Here is a 22,996-nt window from a genome sequence, read left to right as displayed (position 1 = left end):
ATCCACTCACTATTCTAGATGTCTAAGTTTGGGATTTTTATCACTGGGATAAAACATGATGACCCAATGCAACTTGGGAAAGAAAGGGTTTATTTCATCTTAACAAATCTAAGGTCACACTCTATCACTGAACTCCGACAGGATAGGAACCTGGAGGCAGGAGCTGCTGCAGACAGAGGCATGGAAAGGTGCTGCTTACTGGCCTGCTCCTAACGGTTTGCTCAGTCTGCTTTTTTATAGAACCCAGGACCACCAGATCAGAGGTGGTACCACTTACAATGAGTTGGGCCCTCCCCCATGATCACTAATTAAGAAAATATCCTGCCAGGCAGTGGTGGCACATGCCTTTAATTCCAACACCCAGGAGGCAGGGGCAGGTGGATCCCTATGAGTTGGAGGCCAGCCTGGTCTACAGATAGAGTTCCAGAACAGCCAAGGCTACACATAGAAACCCTGTCTTGAAAAAAAAAAAAAAAAAAAAAAAAAAAAAGAAAGGAAAAAAAAGTTCTACCAGCATGCCTACAACTGGATCTTATAGAGGCATTTTCTTAATTGAGACTCCTCTTCCCAATCACTCTAGCATAAAACCAGCCAGCACACTAGCTTACCAAGGTGTAACATAATTTTCTTTTTCAAGTAATTCTCAAGTTACTTAAATTAATCTCTGACTCTTCACATATCTGAGCCTGACACTGTGCCTATTTATTATATTACTGCTATAATTTTCCTTAGACTTCTACTGACATATATATGAGCAACAAACAAATTTTACTTTTTTCTATCTTAATTTTTTAGCTGGCGATGTCATATAGTAATGAACTCAATGGGACAATAAATTTTAGTACTACTATACCATGTGTACCATGTGACCTTGGGTTAGTTACCTGATTGCAATGTCTGCCTCCTTATCTATAAAGGATGAAGAGCTTTGGCCTAGAGTACTCTACAGTTACACTCAAAGCTAACTGATCTCTTATTCTAATACAGGACTCCAATCAAAACCACAAATCTACACCATCCTAACAACTCGACAATTCAAAACAACTATCATCATACAGGACAGGGGGAAGCATCAACTTCTGTCTGACATGCCAACCCCTATACTCATGCTTGAAGGGACTTTATCTAGCAGAGCACTCAAGTTTACACTGCTGTTAGGATGGGCTGGGCTAGGGCAGGGGGTTGGGGGGAGGGACAGCACAGAGAAGGGAGGTAAGGAGGGAGGTGATTATGAGTCCCTACTACTACAGATCAAGAGAGCACAAACCATGCTACTTCCAATAGGGACAACTATTGCTTCCACCAATTCCCTTCTCTATCATGTGGGTCCTGGGAATCACACTCAGATTATCAGGCTGGCAACAAGTACCATCTTGTTGGCTCCCTAATTCATCTGTTTAGGATGTATGCACGTGATACATCTGTGTGGAGTATGTTATCTGTACATGCATGCAGGTACCTTGAGACAGAAAAGGACCTAAGGCCCCACCCGCAGAGCTATGGTTACAGGTAATTCACCTGAAATGAGGGCTAAGAACCAGACTGTGGTCCTCAGAAGAAGCAGTGAATGCTCTTACAGGCCACCCTCCACTCTCTGCAACACAGTAAAACTTTAGGTCAATATGAAGACTATTTCACATAAAATGATTTCAATACATTATACTTACTACAAAATCTAGTTGCTGCTTCTGGATTTGTTTCGTTTCGTTGTTGTTGATGATGAGACAGGGTCTCACCATGTAGCTCAGACTTCAATTCATGACCCTCCCACCTCAGGGGCTGAAGTACTGTAACTGCTTAACTCATTCAAAAGTTAGAAGAAGGGGCTGGAGAGACTGCTACTGGTTACGAGGCCTTACTGCCCTTGCAAAGGACCCAGGTGTGAGTCCCAATACCTATATCGGGTGGATCATAGTCAACTGTAACTCCAGCTCCAAGGGATCTAATGTCCTCTTCTGACCTCCACAGGTACCTACATACTTGTGGTACACATACATATAGTCAAGGACATGGATACACAAAAGATAACCTTTATCATTAGAGGGTTAGAGAGATGGGTCAGTGAGTAAAGATACTGACCAAGCTGAACCCGAGTTCAATCTCCAGAACCTATGTGATGGAAGACCAGCTCCCTCCATTTGTCCTCTAACTTCCACATGAGCATTTGGGTCAGACACTCATGCACACAAATAAGTTAAGGACACAGAAACAAATAAATAGGGTGCAATAAAAACTGGCTGGACAGATGACTCAATGGTTAAGAGCACAGGCTGTTCTTCCAGAGAACCCAGGTTCAATTAGCAGCATCCACATGATGCCTCACAACTGTCTGTACCTCCAGTCCTCCAGTCCCAGAGGACCTTACACTCTCTTTTGGCCTTCAGGTATTGTTTGAATGTAGTACACCTATATACAAACTAGTAAAACATCCGTACACATATATCTTTTTAATGTCATAAAACTGAAAAATAAATAAACAAAAGGTCAGAAGAATTACAAAAGAAAAATGTCTCTGGGTGCGTGTATGCACGTGCACACGCGTGTACATACACACACACACACACACACACACACACACACACACACACACACGCTCTTCATTTCTATTTAACAAATACCTCCTGTGTGCCTAACTGTACATTGAGGCTTCACATGCAATTCAGTTCAGGAATTCTGGTCTGGCGGGAGACATTAGAGGGAAGAGTTTCCTTAGTCTAAAGTAGGAACATAGTTTTTCACCCCATCTACTAGCCCTGTAAGCATGCCAAGCCTCTGTACGTGTGAACACCCCAAACACCTACTGAAGGCAATCTTCAGTCCCTGCTCAGGCATTCCTTGAATTCTGCCAGGCACAGCAGTGTGCCTGGCCAAGGTTCCTCCCTGTCAGCATCAGTCCATGAACTAACATCTGAAATTAACTCAGGATGGTTCCTGTCACGACTCTCATCATTTACCCCTGGCTGCTGCATGGCTCTGAAGTATGTATTGACTCTCTTTTCTGTTTCCTCTGACTTGTCATAATCTGTTCATTGGTTCTGATTAATATAGCTATGAAACCCTTTTCAGCATATCCTGAAAACTCTCCCTTGCTTGTGTACCTAACCAGGCTTAACCTGGCCACAGGGCACTGTAACACAAGAACTTGGTCAAGTCTTGTTTGTTGGTTAGTTTTTTGTTGTTGTTTTCTTAAGTATTTGGTTTTGTGCCTGTTTAGAACTCTACCTTGAAAGTACAAAGAGTAAACAATGCCTTCTTTCTGTGGCCCACTCTTCCAAACCCAGAGCACAATCTAGGACAGAGGAGGCAATTAGCTGTGGGGTGAATGACTTAAGCATCCATGATAATGAGTGGTTGACCAATCACATTTTGTAAATGCTACTTGCAATGGATGGAATTTTCAATGTGGGCAGTTAACAGAGAGATTTCCACTCCCCTGCTCTCTTTACTCGGCCCCAAACCCTGCTCCTGGTTAGGCTTTCAACTCCTAGGACCAAAATGACAATGTGGACTCAGTGCTTGCCTCATTTCCTTCTGACCTTCTCCCTGGCCCCTTTGCACCCACTATTGTGTCCAATGGAATAGATTGCTATGGCACTATCCATCACTGCAATCCTAACATTTGAGGACATGAGACAGTCAACACTTATAAGTATCTGTCCAGTGGATAAATGAGTATCTTAAAAATAAAGTATGGCCAGGCAGTGGCTCTATATGCCTTTATTCCCAAGAGGCAGAGGCAGGTGGATCTCTGTGAGATTGAGGCCAGCCTGGGCTACAGAGGGAATGCCAGGACAGGCTCCAAAGCTACACAGAGAAACCCTGCCTCAAAAAGCAAAAAAATAAAAATAAAAAAATAAATAAATAAAAAGAAGAAGAAGAAGAAGAAGAAGAAGAAGAAGAAGAAGAAGAAGAAGAAGAAGAAGAAGAAGAAGAAGAAGAAGAAATGGCAGTAAGCTGTAATTAAGACAGTTTTTGTCTCTTGTTTTTGAAAAAGTTACCCATCATCAAAAAGACTTAAAGGGTATTATGAGAAAATTTTTGTAAAACATTAATGGGTATTTATTTCTTGATCAAAGTTTCAAAAACACACACTGGAAAAGACAGCCTTTCTAACAATGGTGCTTGGAAACTGGATATCCACATGCAAAAAAACTGTAACTGGTGCAGTCTTTAGTCCCAGCAATGGGGAGGCAGAGGCAGGGGGATCTCTGTGAGATCGAGGCCAGCCTGGTCTACAAAGTGAGTGCTAGACAGGCTCCAAAGAAATACAGAGAAACACTGTCCCAAAAAACAAACAACAAAAGATCCACAAAAACCTGCCAATTAGGTTCCACTCTCTCACCCTGCATAAAAACCAGTTAGAAATAGATTAAAGCCTTAACATAGAGCTGAAATGCCAAAACTACTACACAAAAGCATAAGAAGGACACTGGCCACCCAGTCATAAAGAACTTGGAAGGACACCAGTAGCTCAGGACTGTAAAAATGAGAACTGGGAAAATGTTTGCTCCCTGTATACCTAACAGGATATTAGCATGTACAGACTATAACTATAAAGAACTCACAAAATCGAATGCCCTAAAACTGATCTTTGAATATGCAAATGAATTGAACAAACATTTCTCAAAAGAAGAAATACAAACAGCTAATAAGTATGTGGGAAAAAAAAGTCTCTAGCCATTAGAAACATGCAAACTGATACTACATCGAGAATCGTGATTCACATCTCACTCCAGTCAGAATGGCTATCATAAAGAAAACAACCCAAAAAAACAAAACAAAACAAAACAAAAAAAACTGGGAAGGATGTGGGGAAAGAGGAACCCTTATATAATGCTGATAAGAATGTAAACTAGCATAACCACTATGGAAATCAGTGTGGCAGTTTCTCAAACAACTAAAAATAAACTATCATGATCCAGTATACCACTCCTGTGTACAGAACCAAAGGAATGGAAGTCAGCATGCCACAAAGATAATTGCACATCAATGTTTACTGCTGCACTATCCATAAGAACCAAGGTATGGAGCCAGCCTAAATGCCCATCAAAAATGAATGGGCCAGGCCAGGCCAGCCTGGTCTACAGAGCAAGTTCCAAGACTGGCTACATTTCTACTGGAACCCCTGCCTCAAAAAAAAAAAAAAAAAAAAAAAAAAAAAGGTAAACGAACAAAATTGTATAAATTGTGTATATTCTCAGCCATAACAAATAAGAAATTACACCATCAGTCAGAAAATGGATGGAACTAGAGATCATCATGTTGAATGCAATAAGCCAGACTTGGAGGGACAAATATGTATGCATGCATGCATATATACATACATACACAGACACATACATAGGCTACTAGCAATTTTGGGGTGGGCAGGTATTCTCAAATTCTACCATGCCTATGTATGCGCACATACTCGTGCATACATACACACTACCCTAACCAATATTTCCCTAACTTACAAGACAGTATGTGGTTTATTGAGTTTCACATCTTTTACCAAGTACATGGATATGACCCTACAAAAAACCATAAAAGAGAGTACTACTCAAAGCTCAGTTGGTAAAGCACTTGCCTAGCAAATGTAAGGTTTGATCACCAGCACTGTAAACAAATAAATAAAAATAAAGGGGACTGGGGGTGTAGCTCAGTTGGTATAGTGCTTGCCTAGCAGGTAAAGCCCTGAGTTTGATCCCTGGTATTGTATAAACTGGATATGGCACCACACATTTATAATCCCAGCACTTAGGAGGTCAAGGATCAGGAATTGAAGATCATCTTCAGTTACACAGGAAATTCAGGGCCAAAACAGGGACGGACGAACAGGCAGGCAGGCAGGCAGACAGACAGACAGACAGACAGACAGACAGACAGACAGACAGACACACACACACACACACACACACACACACACGGAGTAAGTAGGTCTTTTAAAAATTGGAAGATCAACTAACTTACACTAACTGAAGGAAGATACTGGTGGTTTGATTTAAGAAAAGAAAGGAAGCACACTCAACTCCTCAAATATTACCAAAATGTTACCACTTAAGGCTGTGAACAACATCGCCAGAGAGAGCTGGCTCCTGGCTGGTTAAGTGCAGACTGTGGCTTTGTTCCTCACCTTTGCAGAACATAGAATGTCTGGGAAGCAGTCACTTGTGAGCAAGGAGCCTGATTATGCTGGCTGCCTCAGAGTTCTAATTTTGGCCAATAGTGAGTAAGTTTCCTTTTTCTTCTTTGAAAGCAAGGCAACAAAAAACCATTTTGGTGCTAAATTATATGGTATTTATGTATGCCGTGACTTAAAACTATTTTTTATTTGGAACTAAAGAAAATAGAAATGCCACAAGCAACTGTAATGCTTCAGTAGCCCAAAGATCTCCTTTTAATTCATAAAAATAATTCTTCATTATAGTGGGAAATGTTTTTCAAAGCTAATAGCCCTGTTAAATTCATCCATTAAGCCCATATATTTTAAAATAGTAGAATCATAGCCTAAGTCAGAGCCTCAAACAATGGCAGCATAGAGCATGTCTACATTCTTGTTTATCAAATGTAAATACCACATTTTAAAAAGTCATTAACATTAAAACAAATGAGTAAACATTACAAAATGAGTATAGGCCTACAAAATGAAAGTCTTCAACTTCCTTTACCATAGAAATACTCCGCAAGCTCAAAGAAGTCTGGGTTTCATATACACGTTTACTACCTCTATTTTATCTTCTATTTTATCTTTTGTGACAGTATTAATTGTGGTAGCACCTCCAGAAAAAAGTTGGCAATAAGAACAATGCAAAGTCTCTATACTCCTGTGTATAACAAAATATAGCTTAAAACAACTACTAAATATGTCAGAAGGACCAGCAAGATGGCTCGCAGGGAAAAGCACTTCACTGGGGACCTGAGTTTGATCCCTGGAACCCAACTTCCACAAGTGCACTGTAACACCTGCATTCAAATTCTCCCTGACACTCACTCCAACACAATTACAAATTTCAAATGTTTTTAATGTTTCAAATATGGACTGGAGAGATGGCCCAGAGTTAAAGAGCACTCGCTGTTCTTGCAGGTCAGAGTTTGGTTCCGGCAACTCACAACTGCCTTTAACACCTGCAATACTTATACACACACACACTTTAAAAAATAAATCTTAAAATGTTTCAAATAAATCAAGATGCGGTGGTACATAGCTGTTATTCCTGAACCTGGATGGCAAAGACAGGAAAATCATCTCCTGCATCCTGTTCTACACCAATCAGAATCAAACCCACATGCCTTTGTGCCCACTTCTTAGAGAGCTGGCAAGCAGTTCAGTGGTAGAAATATTCCCCAGTACGGGTTCCATCTCTAGCACTACAAACCATGGCAAAGGAGTTTCTGTACCTCTTATCTCAAATGTCAGGTCTTCTACAACTTCCTTTCAAAACCAACTCCTTTAATCAAACTCATTTCACACATTATCACCACTGGGAAGCTGAGACAGGAAGATCCCAAGTTCAAGGCCACCCTGGCTATATAAACTGTCAAAAAAAATTTTTTTAGGAGAACAAGGGAAGGAAGGAGAGAACCTTTGTCTATGAAAAACAATCAGAAATGCATAATCATAAATAATCTCCTGCTAGAGAGTATAATATTGGAAACCACAAAGTTCAGGAAAGTCTTAATTAAATACAATGCAGCATACTAGACTGACCCGAGGACAGAAAAAGAGTATTAGTGGAAAAGCTGATAAAATGTAAATACTGAAGTTAACATTTACATAACAGCATTAATTTCTTGGTGATGGTAATATCATGGTTATTATTTAGAAAGCCAGCACTAAGGAAAACTAGTAGACGAGTACACAGGAACTCTATTCATTATCCTTGCAAGTTTTCTGTAAAATTTATTTTATTACAAAAGAAAAAGCTTATTAAAACATTTCATTCTAAAAATTATCTTCATTTACTTATTTTATGTGTGTGACTGTTTTGTTCACATGTATGTCTGTGTACCACGTGTTTGTCTAAGAACCCAGAGAGGTCAGAAGAGGACACCTAGCCCCTGAAACTGTTACAGACAATTAGGTGCCATGTGGGTGCTGGGAATCAAACCTGGGTCCTCCTGAAGAGTAGCCAGTGCTCGTAACCCATGAGCCATCTCTCCAGCCCCACATAAAAACAAACAACAAAAAAAAAACTTTTAAACAGAGAAGCATTTTGCTGTTTCTTAATGATTATTTTGGGGGAAGACAAGAGTTTCTATTATGTAGCTCTAGCTGTCCTGGAACTTACCATGCATAGAACAGGCTGGCTTGGAACTCTCAGAGATCTGCCTGGCCCTGCCTCCAGAGTGCTGGGAGTAAAGACGTGTGTGACCACACCTGCCTTTTCTTCAGTGATTTTAAAATACTTTTAATCCAATGATTCTAAAGTTATATTGGTATCCTTAATTTGTTTTTTAAAATAAATATACTAGGTAAGCTGAGGCTTAGTGAGTAAAAGCCTCTGCCACACAATTCAGATCCCAGACTCCACAAAGAAGCTGGATGTAGTATCAGCAGCTACACATCTTTCTTACTCCCCGCACTCGCACTCATATGGGGGGGATGGAAGGGAGAGAGAGGAGAATCACGGGAGCTTACAGGCCAACTAGTTTGCAGTACGTAGCACAACAGCAGAAACAAAAGACCTTGTTTCAAACATGGTAGGAAGCAAACACTCCTGAAGCAGCCCTCCATATGTATGCCTTAGCAATGTAACCCACCCCATGCATCAATGTATCACTAAAGCAAATTAAAGGACAGTCCAGTGTAGCACCATCATACGTCTTGGGATTTGGTGGGATACTATTTAAATTTTAAAATCAAATTTGAAAAGGGAAGTCTCTGTTATTTGGCCCACTATAAACAGGCTACACAATCACTAGAGGATGATTAATTACAAGATGACAGAAATCAAGCAATCTTGCTAAGTTTTAGTAGTCCTGATTTAAATAATCTCTATATATGACCAGTGTCGTGTTAACAATAAACTACATGAATAAAAGATATGAGCACAGCTTCAACATGCACACAAACTTGTGACATTTGGGATTCAAAAGCAAGAAATTTACACGAGCAAGTAGGAAAAAATCTTTAGGGGCAGAGAGATGGCTCAGCAGGTAAAGGCACTTGCTACCAGGCCTGATGACATAAGTTCCATCTCTGCCCCCCTCCCCAAGGTAGAATAAGAAAACAACTCCCACAAGTTATCTTCAGACTTTCCACATGTGTGCTATGGTGTGTACACTCATTCACATCCACACTCATACTCCCCCCCCCCACACACACACACATTGAATGAAATAATAGGGAGAGAGGGAGGGAGGGAAGGAAGGAAGGGAAGGAGACCACTTTCCCTTTTCAAGACAGGGTTTCTCTATGTAATCTTGGCTGGCCAGGAATTCACCATGAAGTACAAGCTGGCCTTGAATTCGGAGATCTGTCTGCCTTTGTCTCCCAAGTAAGTGTTAGTATGGAAGTAAAGCATGCACCACCACTTCTGGCAGAAAATTACTTTTAAGTCTGAGATGTAAAATACTAGCATCATTCAAAAAACATATATAAATATTAAAACTGTCCACTTAAAAATAGGACTTAGTAATAAAAAAAATGCCCATAGTGTATAATAGTGATGTATCATAGATAACATAATACTATCTCAGCCGATTCTTAATAATCTTCCTTTTTTAAAAAAAAAAAAGATTTTTATTTTATTTTACGTGCATTGGTATTCTGACTGCATGCAAGTCTGTATAAGAGTGCCAGACCCTCTAGAACTAGAGTTACAGTTGTGAGCTGCCATGTGGGCACAGGAAATTGAAGCTGGCTCCTCTGTTAGAGCAGTCAGTCCTCTTAACCGCTGAGCCACCTCTCCAACGCCCTTTATAACCTTTTTTAACCTTAAGTTCAATGTGGAAGTCAAAGGAGGTTCATGTCTACAGACTAGCTCCTCCTAAAATTTATTTCTAAGCCCTGAGCAATTATTCAGGTACAGTCAAATGTGGATCTTCAAGCATCTCCTTTGCTTAATTTATATCAAATATATTAATTTGTTACAGCCAAAGAAGAGAAGAAAATTCACTTACACAAAGTACAATATTCAAACTAGAACAACTGAACTGTGTCCCTAACAGTGTTATTCAGTTCAAACAGTTTGAATTACAGCAATGATACAGCTGATCACTAATCAGGTAATAGAATAGCTGGGATAGACAAAAGCTTAAAGATAACGCCAACTTGCTAGAGCCTACACAAGAGCTATACTAAAATGAAGACAATACAGAGAAAATCAAATACAGAAACAACTTTTCTTCTCTGTACTCTGCTGAACATTTACATGTTTTTAGTTTTTAACTGTCTCCCCAAGCAGGTCTGGAATGTTAAACTAATTTCAACCAAAATAGATAGGAAAACTAACACAAAATTTAGTATCCATGGCTCTCCATCCTTCATAGTATGAGCCCCCACTTTAAACTGGTCTTTACTATTACTATGCTAACTCCTGAGTATTTAAAGCATCTCTCTCCTCACTTCCCTCGAAGCATCACATGAGGAAAAACCTAAGCCCATCTCAACGCCTTAAGAAAACGACAGCACAGGGAGCTAACTTATCTGTACCCCTAAAACTGCACTGCCAGATGTCTTTAACCTACTCCTTAACAAAACCTATAAGCAAAGGTTTTGCTAACAACCCAGTCTGTCGTACCTCTTTCCTTGGTTTTGGTTTCCCCACCCCTCAGCATTCTTTCCTAAAAGCAGCAGACAGAAACATTAGTTAGGGAGAAACCAGAAATGATGATGCACGATCCCTGAAAAAGCACACTGGTCATCTGTATTTTTTTAAACTGTTTAATTTAAATTTAAAGTAATTAAATCCAGGTGACTAACTACTCTGAGTCCGATGTATTAACAACAGGATGTTCTACCTCCGGTGAATTCAAACCTCTCTGCCAACCACACACAATGAAAACTAATACTAAGACTAAGCAGACATGAAAGGGTACTGAAGCAGGGGTGGGCTTGGTTCTTCAGTATTTCCACCTCATCTACCCTGTCCAGCTTAGACTTCATGAACACCTGTTAGGCAGACACTGTCTTCATTAGTCATTATTTCTCCAGCCATTCTTTTTTACTAGAGAACTTGACCTGCCTTGACACATGAAAGGGTCATGAACTTGTGATACTTCACCAACTCTACCTCATACCCACCACCAACTCTGGTTAGAGTACTCTGACACTTCCCAGGAATCAGGATAAGATTCAACTACTAATTATGGCAGTATGTGAGCCAGAAAGGGCGCAGGACAGCCAAAGCTGAAGGCTGGTGTGTGGTGGAGGATGAGGGGTATTAGGAGGAAGCAGAAAGAGATGACATGAAGAAGTGGCTTAGCTAGCAAAGCAGTGTACACGGACATTCTGCTCTAGAAGTGAGGACAGTATTGCAATTCCTGAGCATGCAACCTGCTTGTATTTCGTTTCCTGCCTAACCTTAAATGCTGTATATGAAGCTGCCTAGTTACTTATGTCATGTCTAAAGACTTGTCCTTTACTTGTTCTAGTGACTGCTTCCTGTTCCTTGCAACCTTTAGATTTTAGTATGTCCTGAAACAAAAGAGAAACTCCTAGTCTTCCTGCCTAAAGGACCAGACAGAAGCAAGTTGTGTGTGTTTCTGTGTATATACATATATGTGAATATATGTACCTGTGTGTGTGTTCATTAAGGGTGACATTAAAAAAGCACAAGGTTTCATAAAGTCAAGGACAGACCATAACCACTTCAGGACTTCAGTAAGAGCAGCTCCAGTTTCACTAACCCTAAAACAGATCTCTCCATCAAGAACCATTCTCAAGAGAAACACCTGCCCCCAAGCTAAAAGACTGTCTTAAGAGTGTAATCAGCTGAAATTATTTTTAAAAGAAGCACAGTTGCAGCCTCAATTTGGAAGTCACATGCCCTGTAAATCTTCTAAGTACTGAACACCTACTCCATATTTATCACTGTCTACAACAGTACAGCCAAAGAGAATCCTGAAGGACATGGAAAGGTGCTATACTTTCATGCCGCAGAAGTGATGAACACACTCATGTAAAAGACATGGAGAAGGGGCTGGACAATGGCTACCAAGTTAGGAGACCTGTTGACCTTGCAGGGGACTCAGCACCCACACAAATGTCCATAACCATCCTTAACTCCAATTTCAGGGAATCTGAGACCCTCATCTGACCCCTGTGGGCACGAGGCTCACAGTCAGTGTACCTACATACATTCAGACAAAACACTCACATAAAAAATTAATGTAAACAATTGTGTTGTTTTTTTTCAAGACAGAGTTTCTTTGTGTAGGCCAGGCTGACCTCGAACTCAGAAATCCACCAGCCTCTGCCTCCTGGGTGCTGGGATTAAAGTTATGCACCACCACCACCACCCAGCTTCTAAAAAAGACTTTTTTAAAAGACACAAAGATAAGATTATTTAAAACAATTTTTCAATGTTTATTTCTACTTTTTAATTCCAGTTTCTTTTTTTCCCCTTCAGTTGTGATTAATCCTGACTAGAAATTCAGCTTCTACAAACCTTATCCTAAATAGGTGGCAAAATTTATAATGACTACCACCCTACAAGGGGATCAAAGGAGAATCTTTTCTCTCTCTCTCTCTTTTTTTTTTTTTTTTTTTTTTTTTTTTTTTTTGAGACATGGTTTCTTTGCATAGCTTTGAAGCCTGTTCTGGAATTCGCTCTGTAGACCAGGCTGGCTTCGAATTCACATTGATCCACCTGCCTCTGCTGGGATTAAAGGCATGCACCACCACCACCACCTGGCTGAGAATCTTATTTTCAGTAACTACATTCCACAGGTAATCTGCAAACTAAATATGAATAACCAATTGTATAATATAAAATTTAAATACAGTATTCCAATTCATTGCATGTAACTTAGGTTTGCCATAAAATAATTACCAGCATGAGATTAGAATTAAAGATTTTTGCATATTAACAGGAAGAATGTCAAGTGCCTGTCTGAAATACCCCTCAAGAACAGAAACCAAAGTGACAGATTTCACACATACTCTCACAGAGGTTGCCATTACCGATAGTTATCATCTAGACACTAACACTAAGCATTCTATGTAATGTCATCTCATATTATGAAACAGGAAAACTCATCCCTACTTACATATGTGAATATAATTCACATGGTTAAGGAATTTGTTCTGAATTTCACAACCAGTAGATGGGAATTTAATTTGGTTTTGTCAGAATCCAAAAGCAGTGTCTTTGTTCATTACACTAGCAACTTTTGTGACATCATGACATATATAGGAAGGTTTTGGTAGAAGATATTTTTATTTACAATATTATGCCATGAAAATGAAATGTAAAGTATTACAGGTTATTAAATAATGAACTGGTATAAACCTTGTAAATAATTTTTCTCTTCAAATTATCAAATTGAAGAAACTTACAGAGAAACTCATACCGAAACAGTCCAAACAGTTTCAACTGCTATCAATTTAGAAGCTATAAAATGCTTCCAGAGCTAGGTATGGTGCCTCATACTTTTATTACAGTCCTGTATGCTGGAAGGTTAAGACAGCAGAGTTCTAGGCTAAACTAAGCTACACACACAATAAGGTCCTGTCTCAAAACAAGAGTTAAAGCTGACCATATAATTCCAAGTAGCACATCTACAAACCACCCTAAACACACTGGCTGGGAATATTTATACAATTCAGTGGCAAACTCTAGTTAAACAGCAATTTGGCATAACAAGATCTTTCCAATAGTATCTAAGGAAATTCAAACCAAAGGAGGAATTACAATCCTTAGTAATAAGCTTATACTAACTTACTAATTGAAACTTCTACAGGACTTTTAATCTATAACACTGACTTTTAACAATAATAAACAGTTACTATTGACTGGATATGCTTTTGTTTATATTACTATCATATTTAATCCTCCCAGCAATTCTGAAGGATCTCTACTTCCTATACCTTGAAAGTAAAGAAATTGAAGCCAATCCCAGCACTCTGGAGGCAGAGGCAGACAGATCTCTGTGAGTTCCAGACCAGCCTGGTCTACAACAGCTAGTTCCAGGACAGCCTCTAAAACCACAGAGAAAAAAGCAACAACAAAAAAAAAATAAAGAAACAAAAGTAAAGAAATGGAGGCAAATAAAATTACTTTCCTAAGGTTACTGCGTTACTGCTAGTAAACACGAATTAGAATTTGAAGCATTCTGACTTCAAAGCCCATGCTTCAATCACTACTTAAATTATAGCCACAGGCAAAAAAAAAAAAAAAAAAAAAACCAAGAAAGACAAGAGAAGTAGATTTCCAATTTAAACTAAATTGGATAGTCCCATAGTGTTGGAGTAAAAATGGCTTTACATGTACCAAAGGAAGCTTTCTGAAATTAAAAAAAAAAAAAAAAAAAAAAAAAGAGGGGAAGGGGTAACTGGAATACCATATAGGGTGTTTTTGTGTGTGTATATATATATATATATATACACACACACACACACACACACACACACACACACACACACACACCATATAGGTAAATTTTACTTAAAGAAACATCATGAAAGATCATGTTTTAAAGTTTTAGATTTATTCATTTTATGTCTGAGGATTAGTCTGCACATATGTTTATGCACCATGTACGTGCCTACAGGTAGTTGTGAGCTGCCATGTGGGTACTGAGACCCTCACCCAAATCCTCCATAAGAATAGCAAGTGATCTTAACTGTTGAGCCATCTCTCCAACACCATGAAAGATCATTTAAATTTCACATATGCATTATGATACAACTCAGGTTAAGAACAGCTGCTTCTGCAACCTACTTCAACTTACTGGTTTAATTTGCTCAAAATATTGTTATGAAAAAACATAACAATATGAGGGGGGAGTTCATGGTGTGATACACACCTGTAATCTCAGCTTAGGACCTCATGAATTTCATGACCAAGATTCTGTCTCAAAACAAAACAAAATGCTTTAAAAAAAAAAAAAGGTAAAAATGAAAAACAAATGTTTCAGTACTTTGACTTTAAAACTTCAAATTCTCTAATCGATGTTGTGTTTAATTTTCTTAATTAAAGGCCCTGAATAAAGATTTTTACAGATACTTGGATAGTTCTGCTCGCCTAAGTTCTTCAATGATCAATGGTCAATATAAATCAAATCATAGTGGATGAGAATACATATTTAATTTCATAAGTGACTGGTCAATATAGAAAATGCTAATGTCAGGGGCTGGCAAAGGACCCATGTTCAATTCCCAGCAACCACATGGAAGCTGACAACTGTCTGTAACTCCAGTTCCAGTGGATGACACCCTCATACATACATGCAGGCAAAACACCAATGCATGCGAAATAAAAATAAATAAATCATTTTTTAAAAAGAGAAAATTCTAATGTTAATGGTATTATGATACATGCTAGAATTCCAGCACTGGGGGAGCTGATACAGGATGATGGAGAAAACTAGCATGTGTAGTGTTTTATACCAGACTTCTGAAAGGCCCCCATGAACCAATGTCCACCACAGCTTGATTAAATTGGGTGGTTAACAGTAAATACTCAAGTATCTGCTAAGTACCAGGAACCATGTTCATCCACAAAAGATACCTGTTACATAGGCACTGGCAGTCTAGAACTATGATTTGACTTCCTATCTTCTGGAAACACAAACTTCACTGCACAATCTTTTCTTTATATTCAAGCTGTTCCTTAGAGCTTCCACGATATATAAACAAGCACCCAGTACATCTTAAAGCATAAAGTAAGTCTGAGATTACAGTGGTTGTGTCTGACCTCTGGACCTTCACAAAGTGAAATTGGTATTCTACAGTGACTCCTCGGAACTCAATTTACCTAAAGGTTCTGCTGCTTACAGAACCTGTAACTTGTATATATTCTCATCTAACAGATTCCTCAAGTATATGCATAATGAATGTGGCTGTATTTATTGGTAAGTTAATACCAGAGAATTTATACGTGATTTACTGGGTCTATCAAAGTTTAAAACTAAACTGTTCTGACTAAAAACAGGTCTGACTATATATATATATATATATGTATGTATGTATGTATATATATATATATATATATATATATATATATATATGCCACTTAAGTTTGGTATAAGACAGCATGCTGTAGTCTGGAAGCCAATATTTTTACTTTAAAATCCCCCCAAATTTATTGCAATCTTTATTGTAAATATGTCCCATCCCACATATTATCCTATTCTTACTCTATTCCCAACACACGTCATTCCTAGAACGTCCCCACTGTAATCTATTGCCCATTAATCCTCTATCACAAACCTCAAAGATGGCATTCTTTCAATTTTCTAAGCTTATACCATCCCTATCCCTTGCTGAAAAAGTATAGCCGGCCTCTGATCCAAGTTCTTTTCTTCTATACTTAAGACTTTGTCATTTGTTTCACCGGTGTTACTGGACAATCCACCTTAATAACAGTACAAAAACTACGTGAGCTCTTGTACAAACAGTAGGGTTTTTTTTGTTATTTTGGTTTTTTGTTTGTTTGTTTTTTATTTGATCCCGCTGTCCTGGCTTCTCTAACCGTTCAATCCTTCCAGCTTTATGCTGCCATCAAGTATCATATTCACACAAACCCCGGACAGGCCCATCAGACACCATACACTATCCTCCTCAACACGTCCCAAACCGATCCAATGTGTGAAACCTTCCCTTATACTGGTCCCTCCCTTTACGAGCCTTTCCCGGATTCTCAACCCAGCCTCAAAGCTCCAAACTCCCAAACTCTGCTAAGCACCATGCCAGTCCGGTTACACCCTCTCCAACCTGAAATTCCCCACGCCTTCCGGGGCCTCGATCACCAAGCCCAGAACTCGCCCCATGCCGGGCATCCATCCCCTCCCGATCCCTCTGGGGTCCTTTCCGACGGCCTAGCCAGACCCCTGTCAGCTCAGCTTGCTCCCGGGGCCGGACTCTCGGGAGTCTAGGACTCCAGCTCCGCCCCCAGTCCCTCACCGAGCAGCAGCAGCTTCACTTCTTTGGCCGCTTTCTCGCCGTCCTCCCGCAAGTTGCGGTCAATCATCTTGCTCCGCTCCACCGCCGCCTTGTCCTCGGCGCTCAACGTGCAGCCCATGACGGCGGCGGGAGAGGGGACCAGGTCCGGACTCACACACCGCGGGAACCACGACTACACCGGCTGAGACGCGTCTTCTGCTGGGCGGTGGCCTCCTCCGTCAGCTCCCCCAGCGCCCGGAAGAACCGGATATCTGCCGTTTACGACACTTCCGGCGACGCCCAGCGGCCGTTACCAGTTAGAGCACGGTGGCGGTGGGAAGCGAAAGAGGTACGGAAAGCGGAAGTCGCCGAGAGACGGGCTGTTCCCGTGGAGGAACAAGGTTCCCTCGTTCCGCACCTCCCAGCCTGAACACCCGTTTACTTCTTGAGCTCCCGGGCTTGGATAAGCGTAAAAAAAAAAGAGGGACTTCCAGCTCACGGTGCACTCTTGAGGTCGCACAGGAGGTTTGGTGAAGACTGGATTCCTAAAGGAGAGCTCAGAGCCCTCTGGAAAGTTCACCTGGGAAAAGTCCCCCTGGCCAAAAAAGAAAAAGAAAAAAAGAAAAAGCAACCCGTTGATCTGTGATTATGGAGCCTGGGTCTCTGCCCAAAGCCGAGTGTTGGCCACTTCATCCAAAGTTGACTCAGTCTGAACTTTGAGATGGGAACAAACTGCCCAGCCGGGGTTCCATTTATGACTCATGCTACACCCATTAGGCCTAGGAGTAGTCCTTCTGCAACTACGTATGAATTTCTGTGAGCTGTACATTTGCCTGGCACTTCTGTGTTGGCAAAGGATCACTCGACTTCTGGCAAATAATAGAACGTGGAAGATAAGTGTCGTTCATTCAAACATTTCCAAGTTTCCCTTTCTCTAATATAAACCAAGACGTAGTTCCATGCCCAGAAGCAAACCAGTGTATCCTCCTTTAACGAGAGTTCCGATATAACCACTGAAAAAGGGAAATTTACTAAAAGTCATCTCTCTAGTATTGCCTGAAGATTTGTAAATAAATTATAACCTTGTGAAGGTAATCCTAAAATACCTTTACTGACAAATAGTCCCGCAGTGACTCTTGCCACTTTTAAGAAAGGTCACCTTTTTGCAGCCTCCGAAACTTTCCCCTAAAATTTAGAACTATTTCTCTAGTAGAAACTAAACTTAAAATACAAATTCCCAACAGAAAGGTCTATACAGTGAAAATTAATTAGAACCATTTAATCAGAAGATTAACCTCATCTACTTCACCATAATGCTTATCAATTCCAAGTCTGAAAGGTCCCCCACTCATTTCCAAGTGGCCATTAAAAAACAAAGAGGCTGCTTTTCCTTTATGATCACTTCTGGGGGGTAAAGGGGGCAAAAGGAAAGGGAAAACACAACATTTATTAAATACCTATTTTCCAGGTATGGCTAAGTGCTTCCATGTCTCATCTCTTAATCCTCACAACAACCCTGTGAGGTAGGTAATATTGGTCCCCATCGTCACAGATAAGGAAATAGGCTCAGGGAAATTAAGCAGCTCTCTCATAAACACACAGTAAGAACATCTACCGATTTAAACTCTACCCCTATTTCTACCAGGCCTCTAGAAAGTATTGTTTGAGGGCACCTGACAACAGAAAATCTAAAGTTCTTATCTAGGATGGCAGTCACCTCAATACCAAGATGTAGGCAACAGTAGCTGACAAGATGATGGTCTCATTCTGCTGTTCCAGGAACACCTTTGAAGAACTGAGGATTGTATATTAAACTTTACCAATACATCTTGGTGACTAGAAAATTCCTGGAAGGTGGTTATAGCAAAAGTTGTGGAGAAAATTGTCTGCATAATAACAGGGAAAGTTTTACTTCTTATATGCCCAACTTATTAGTTAATGACAGCAAGATCTCAGTATCAGGTTATTTCAGTATGGATTAGAACTGTCTTTGCACTTAAAACTTTTATGTGAAGTAAGGGTTGGAGGGCAAAGCAAAAAATAAATAAATTTAACAAAATGGCTGTCAAGCAATGTTTTACACACACACACACACACACACACATACACACACACACACACACACCCATTAAGGCCTTTCCTGTTTCTACTGGGCTCACACTGCCATCTTCTGGCAGTTTCTGGGTATACTAGCTGATTGGTGGATTAATAAGTCTATGAAAGTTTTTCCCTTATGATGCAGTAAGAAGATTTCTCAGCATGAGTTCATCTCAGAAGAGAGGGGAGATGGTTTTGAACATGAAAGGATTCTCCTCAATGTATATACTTTCTAAGGATTTCCTCAGTGTAATAGGCACTAGACTAGAAGAACACACAAAAGATAGGAAAACAGAAACCTGGAAATGTACCCAGTCCAAAAGGGGAAAAAGCTGTTTGCCAAGTTTAATTTAATGGGTTGTTTTCTTCTCTAGAGATCTTTGTTTACACTCCCCACACTTTCCACAACCTGCATGGAGGCTCTATGTACCACTTCAGTGAATTCTCAGAAGTCAGAACCATGGATATATTCTCTATACTGCACTACTTTATCAGACCTATATGCTCTACCAAAGTATCAGTTTCTGGTCAAGTTAGACTATGAACTCCTTGAAAGCAGAGACCACACATCATCGGTGTGTGTCCCAGAGAATGCTGGCATTTAACTATTTATGCATTGAATAGAACTGAAGGAGTCAATGTTGATATCAATATAACTTTTATCATAAAATTTATTAGTTGTCCAAAGGGGAAACTACTCCACCCCAACACACTTTCCCCCTTTGTTGTTCAATGAACCAGAAATTTGTTCAGATATAGACCACATCACCTTCTATTTCTATCTTAACCCTTTCAATTGAGGGAAGTGGAATGGACAGGAGGTCCCAGATAGGTAACCTGTCCAGCTTGCAATTAATCCCTCTCCATTGAAAATACCTTCATGGACACTAACCAATATGATTCCTATAGTCTTAATCAGTAAACAGCAATGCCCAACTCTCTGCCCTCGCTCCCACCTAGGGATGCAGGTAGGAGACACCTTTAAGTCTTCATCACAGAAGCTAATTTTGAGAACAGGGAAGCATGTCATGGGCTGTGGAAACCCCACCCATCCCTTTGCCCGACCTTAGTCTCCTGTACCCGATTGTCCAGGGGGCTGGAAGTGGGTCACTGCCATGAGGAGAGAGATCAGGGAGGCCAGTCCTGGAAAGAAAAGATTGGCAGTATTATTGATCAGAATAGATTACCTGGCCTTTCTGTATCCAGCCATGTTATCAGTTCAAAGGTTAACCCCCACCCTCAGCTCTCTGACCCCCCCCAGTCATTCCTGTTACTCAAAAGATGAGGAGGAACGCGGCAGCCCGCCTCATGTTTGTCTCTGCTGAGATCAAGACCCGTACTTGATCTCCTACATGCAGGGAAGATAATAGGAGAGAGCTGCAGAGAGTTTTTCTGTCTCTTCCACTGCTCTTACTGCATTTTCCCTCGCTATCGGACAAATCCAGAAGAGTTCACCCTACTGGTCTACTCGAAGAGAAACCTTATACATTAATTTTTTAAAAAGGAATCTATTAACTCCTGGTAACACTTGGCTACCGTTTTGTCTTTGTTTTTAACCTGGTATTTTCGTCTTTGTTTTTAACCTGGTACGCAAATGAGAAGATATGGGCCAATTCCTTGCCTTGTTTCAGTGTAAATATTACCCTGAACTATTATTACCAGAAGGAAGTAAATAAACCTCAGTGGTCCTCAGAATAACTGTGCTCCTAGTCTGCTGCTCCAATGCCTACCCTTGGAAATTTCCCGTTTCCCGAGACATGACATGTTCACTGATAGAAAGGCATCACCTCACCTTTGTGGCCCTTGTCTCTCATCACCGGCTCACCATACCCAGGTTCCCTCCCCCAATAGTCAAAGATCACAGCCAAGTCCAAGGCTTTTGCCACATGTCCAGTCTGTTGACTCTGGTCCTGACCAAGGAAACACGAAGCAAAAGCTAAGTCCAGAGACCCCAGCCCAAACCCCAGCCAGATGGAAAAGGCAGTCCTTAAGACCATAAACCAGTCCCAAGCCTTATTTCCCTCCAAGTGTCCATCATGACTCCAGCCTTTGTGAGGGGGCAGGACGGAGGTAGCTGTCCGACATGATAATGTCGCTGGTGAGTTGCTGTTCCAGGAACTCTGAGGTCTCCTCAGCAATCTGGCCTGGAATTCGAAAGTCAACAGCAGGTGGTGGCTCCTGCTTAGGGCTGGGTAGGGGTCTGGAAACCCAGTTCTCAGAGGTCCCCTGGAGGAACTGCAGGAAATTCTCCTCAATAGAGCCCTCCCGACTAGGCAGTCTCAGCTCCTCCTCTGGAGCTGCCTTGAAGAAGCAGACAAACTGTTTGCTAAGCTCCCCCCGGATCTGACGATTGAGACATCCATAGAAAAAAGGGTTGGATGTGAAGCAGAAGTAGCCAATCCAGGTCACCACAGTCTCCACCTGTCCTGTTGAAATGGGCTGAGCGCTCAGGGCAACGTAGAGATGGAAAGAGAAGTAGGGTAACCAACAGAGCAGGAACTGTCCTCCTACAGCCAGGAGGACCACTGCTGCCTTCCCACCCCCAAACGTCCGGTGTGGAGTGGTCTGGTGAGCCCCCGAGCTGGTGACCATGGTAGAACGGCTACTGAGAGACTCGGAGCGCTGCCGGGGTGTCTCCATCCATGTGGGCAGCGGCCCATGTTGCATGGCAGCCACACGAGCCACCCGGAACATGCTGCAGTAGACCACAAAAATCAGGATCAAGGGCAGCAAGAAGTAAAGGACAGCAAAGACCACCACAAAAAGCTGGCAGTAGGCACTATGGCTCCATTGGAGAGAACAGCCTGGGTTAACACTGGGAGCTCCTTCCTCCCAGGAGACCCTTCCCAACACTGGCACAGAAGCCATGGCCAGGGCCTTTATCCACACGCCCACCAGTACGGAGGCCACCAACCCCAGGGTCATGCGTACCTCGTAGCGCATGGGGTGAACCACATAATAGTAGCGCTCCACGTTAATGGCAGACACGGAAAGGATGGCCAGGCTGACAAAGCAAATGCTCAGGAACAAGTAAAGGCGGCAGGCCACCTCCCCAAAGAGGGCATGGTCAAAGAGGGCGGAGCTGGAGAGCATGGCCAGGGGCATGAGGGTCAGAGCAGCCAGCAGGTCCACCAGACATAGATGGAAGACGAAAACAAATTTGCGGAGGGCAGGTGTTTTGGCAATCACAGCCATCACAGCAGCGTTGCCAGCCACAGCAGTAAGGTCCAACAGGAGCATGAAGAAGAGAGCCACAGACTCTGCAGCCACGTCCTGAAGCCCCAACTCTGGGACCCCGCTGGCCGTAGAGGGACCTGGAGTTTGAAGAGCTCTTCCCAAACTGGAGTTTCCTGATGACTGGGGGATGGATGAGGACTCCATGGGGCCGAAAGAGGACACCCAGGGCACTTCCTGTTACAGGCCCATCCCCCATCCTACTCCACAGCCCTGGGATGTAAAGCCCCAGGCCTAGGCTTCCAGATTTCTTTCTTCTTTCATTGGGAGCCTTCCACTGGAGCCTGCAGGACAGACCCCTATCAGCAGCCTTCCAAGCTGGGCTCCTCTGTGATAGTGCCAGGCCTGGCAGCTCTGAACTCAGGAGCTCATGTCCAGTTTCTGTCAGGAGGTAGCCCCAGGGTCAGCCCTGGTGATGGGAAATAGCAGACAGGCAGGGAACGGATGGTCACATTCCTGCAGTACCCCACCTTCCAAGTGGTCTCTGGCACTTCTTTGCCCACTCCCTTTTCTAGCTCTCCAGGCTTTTCTTCTCTCTTGAAGGCAATTCTCAATTCTCCGGCTCCCTTCTCCCAGATCCTGCTGAGCTCTGAGACAGTGCCCTGGCTTTAGGGTGGCTGTGTGAATTTTCTGATT

The 22,996-nt window shown here is 41.6% G+C and overlaps 2 protein-coding genes across 2 annotated transcripts in view; both read right to left on the bottom strand.

The window, feature by feature from the left end:
- Window positions 1-17,308, bottom strand: part of Gnai3 (G protein subunit alpha i3) — a 39,107-nt gene extending 21,799 nt beyond the window's left edge. The window contains exon 1 of the mRNA XM_051177735.1: window positions 17,051-17,308. Coding sequence (XP_051033692.1) covers window positions 17,051-17,168 — 118 coding nt within the window. The 5' untranslated portion in view covers window positions 17,169-17,308. The remainder of the gene's footprint in view (window positions 1-17,050) is intronic.
- A 249-nt stretch (window positions 17,309-17,557) lies between these two features.
- On the bottom strand, window positions 17,558-22,700 carry Gpr61 (G protein-coupled receptor 61). The gene is made up of 3 exons (XM_051177734.1): window positions 20,919-22,700; window positions 20,192-20,269; window positions 17,558-17,624 (listed from the first exon to the last, which is right to left on the bottom strand). The coding sequence occupies exon 1, from the start codon at window positions 22,505-22,507 to the stop codon at window positions 21,161-21,163; it is 1,347 nt and encodes a 448-aa protein (XP_051033691.1). The 5' UTR covers window positions 22,508-22,700; the 3' UTR covers window positions 17,558-17,624; window positions 20,192-20,269; window positions 20,919-21,160.
- Window positions 22,701-22,996: the final 296 nt, after the last annotated feature.

Source organism: Phodopus roborovskii, unplaced genomic scaffold (genome assembly GCF_943737965.1).
Source record: "Phodopus roborovskii unplaced genomic scaffold, PHOROB, whole genome shotgun sequence".
Lineage (NCBI taxonomy): Eukaryota > Metazoa > Chordata > Mammalia > Rodentia > Cricetidae > Phodopus > Phodopus roborovskii.
Note: the sequence above shows the minus strand (reverse complement) of the source record. Positions and strands in the feature narration are given on the sequence as shown.

What these genes read in the sequence shown, in the direction of transcription:
- Gpr61 (XM_051177734.1), bottom strand. Translation starts at nt 22,507, where the DNA reads ATGGAGTCCTCATCCATCCCCCAGTCATCAGGAAACTCCAGTTTGGGA.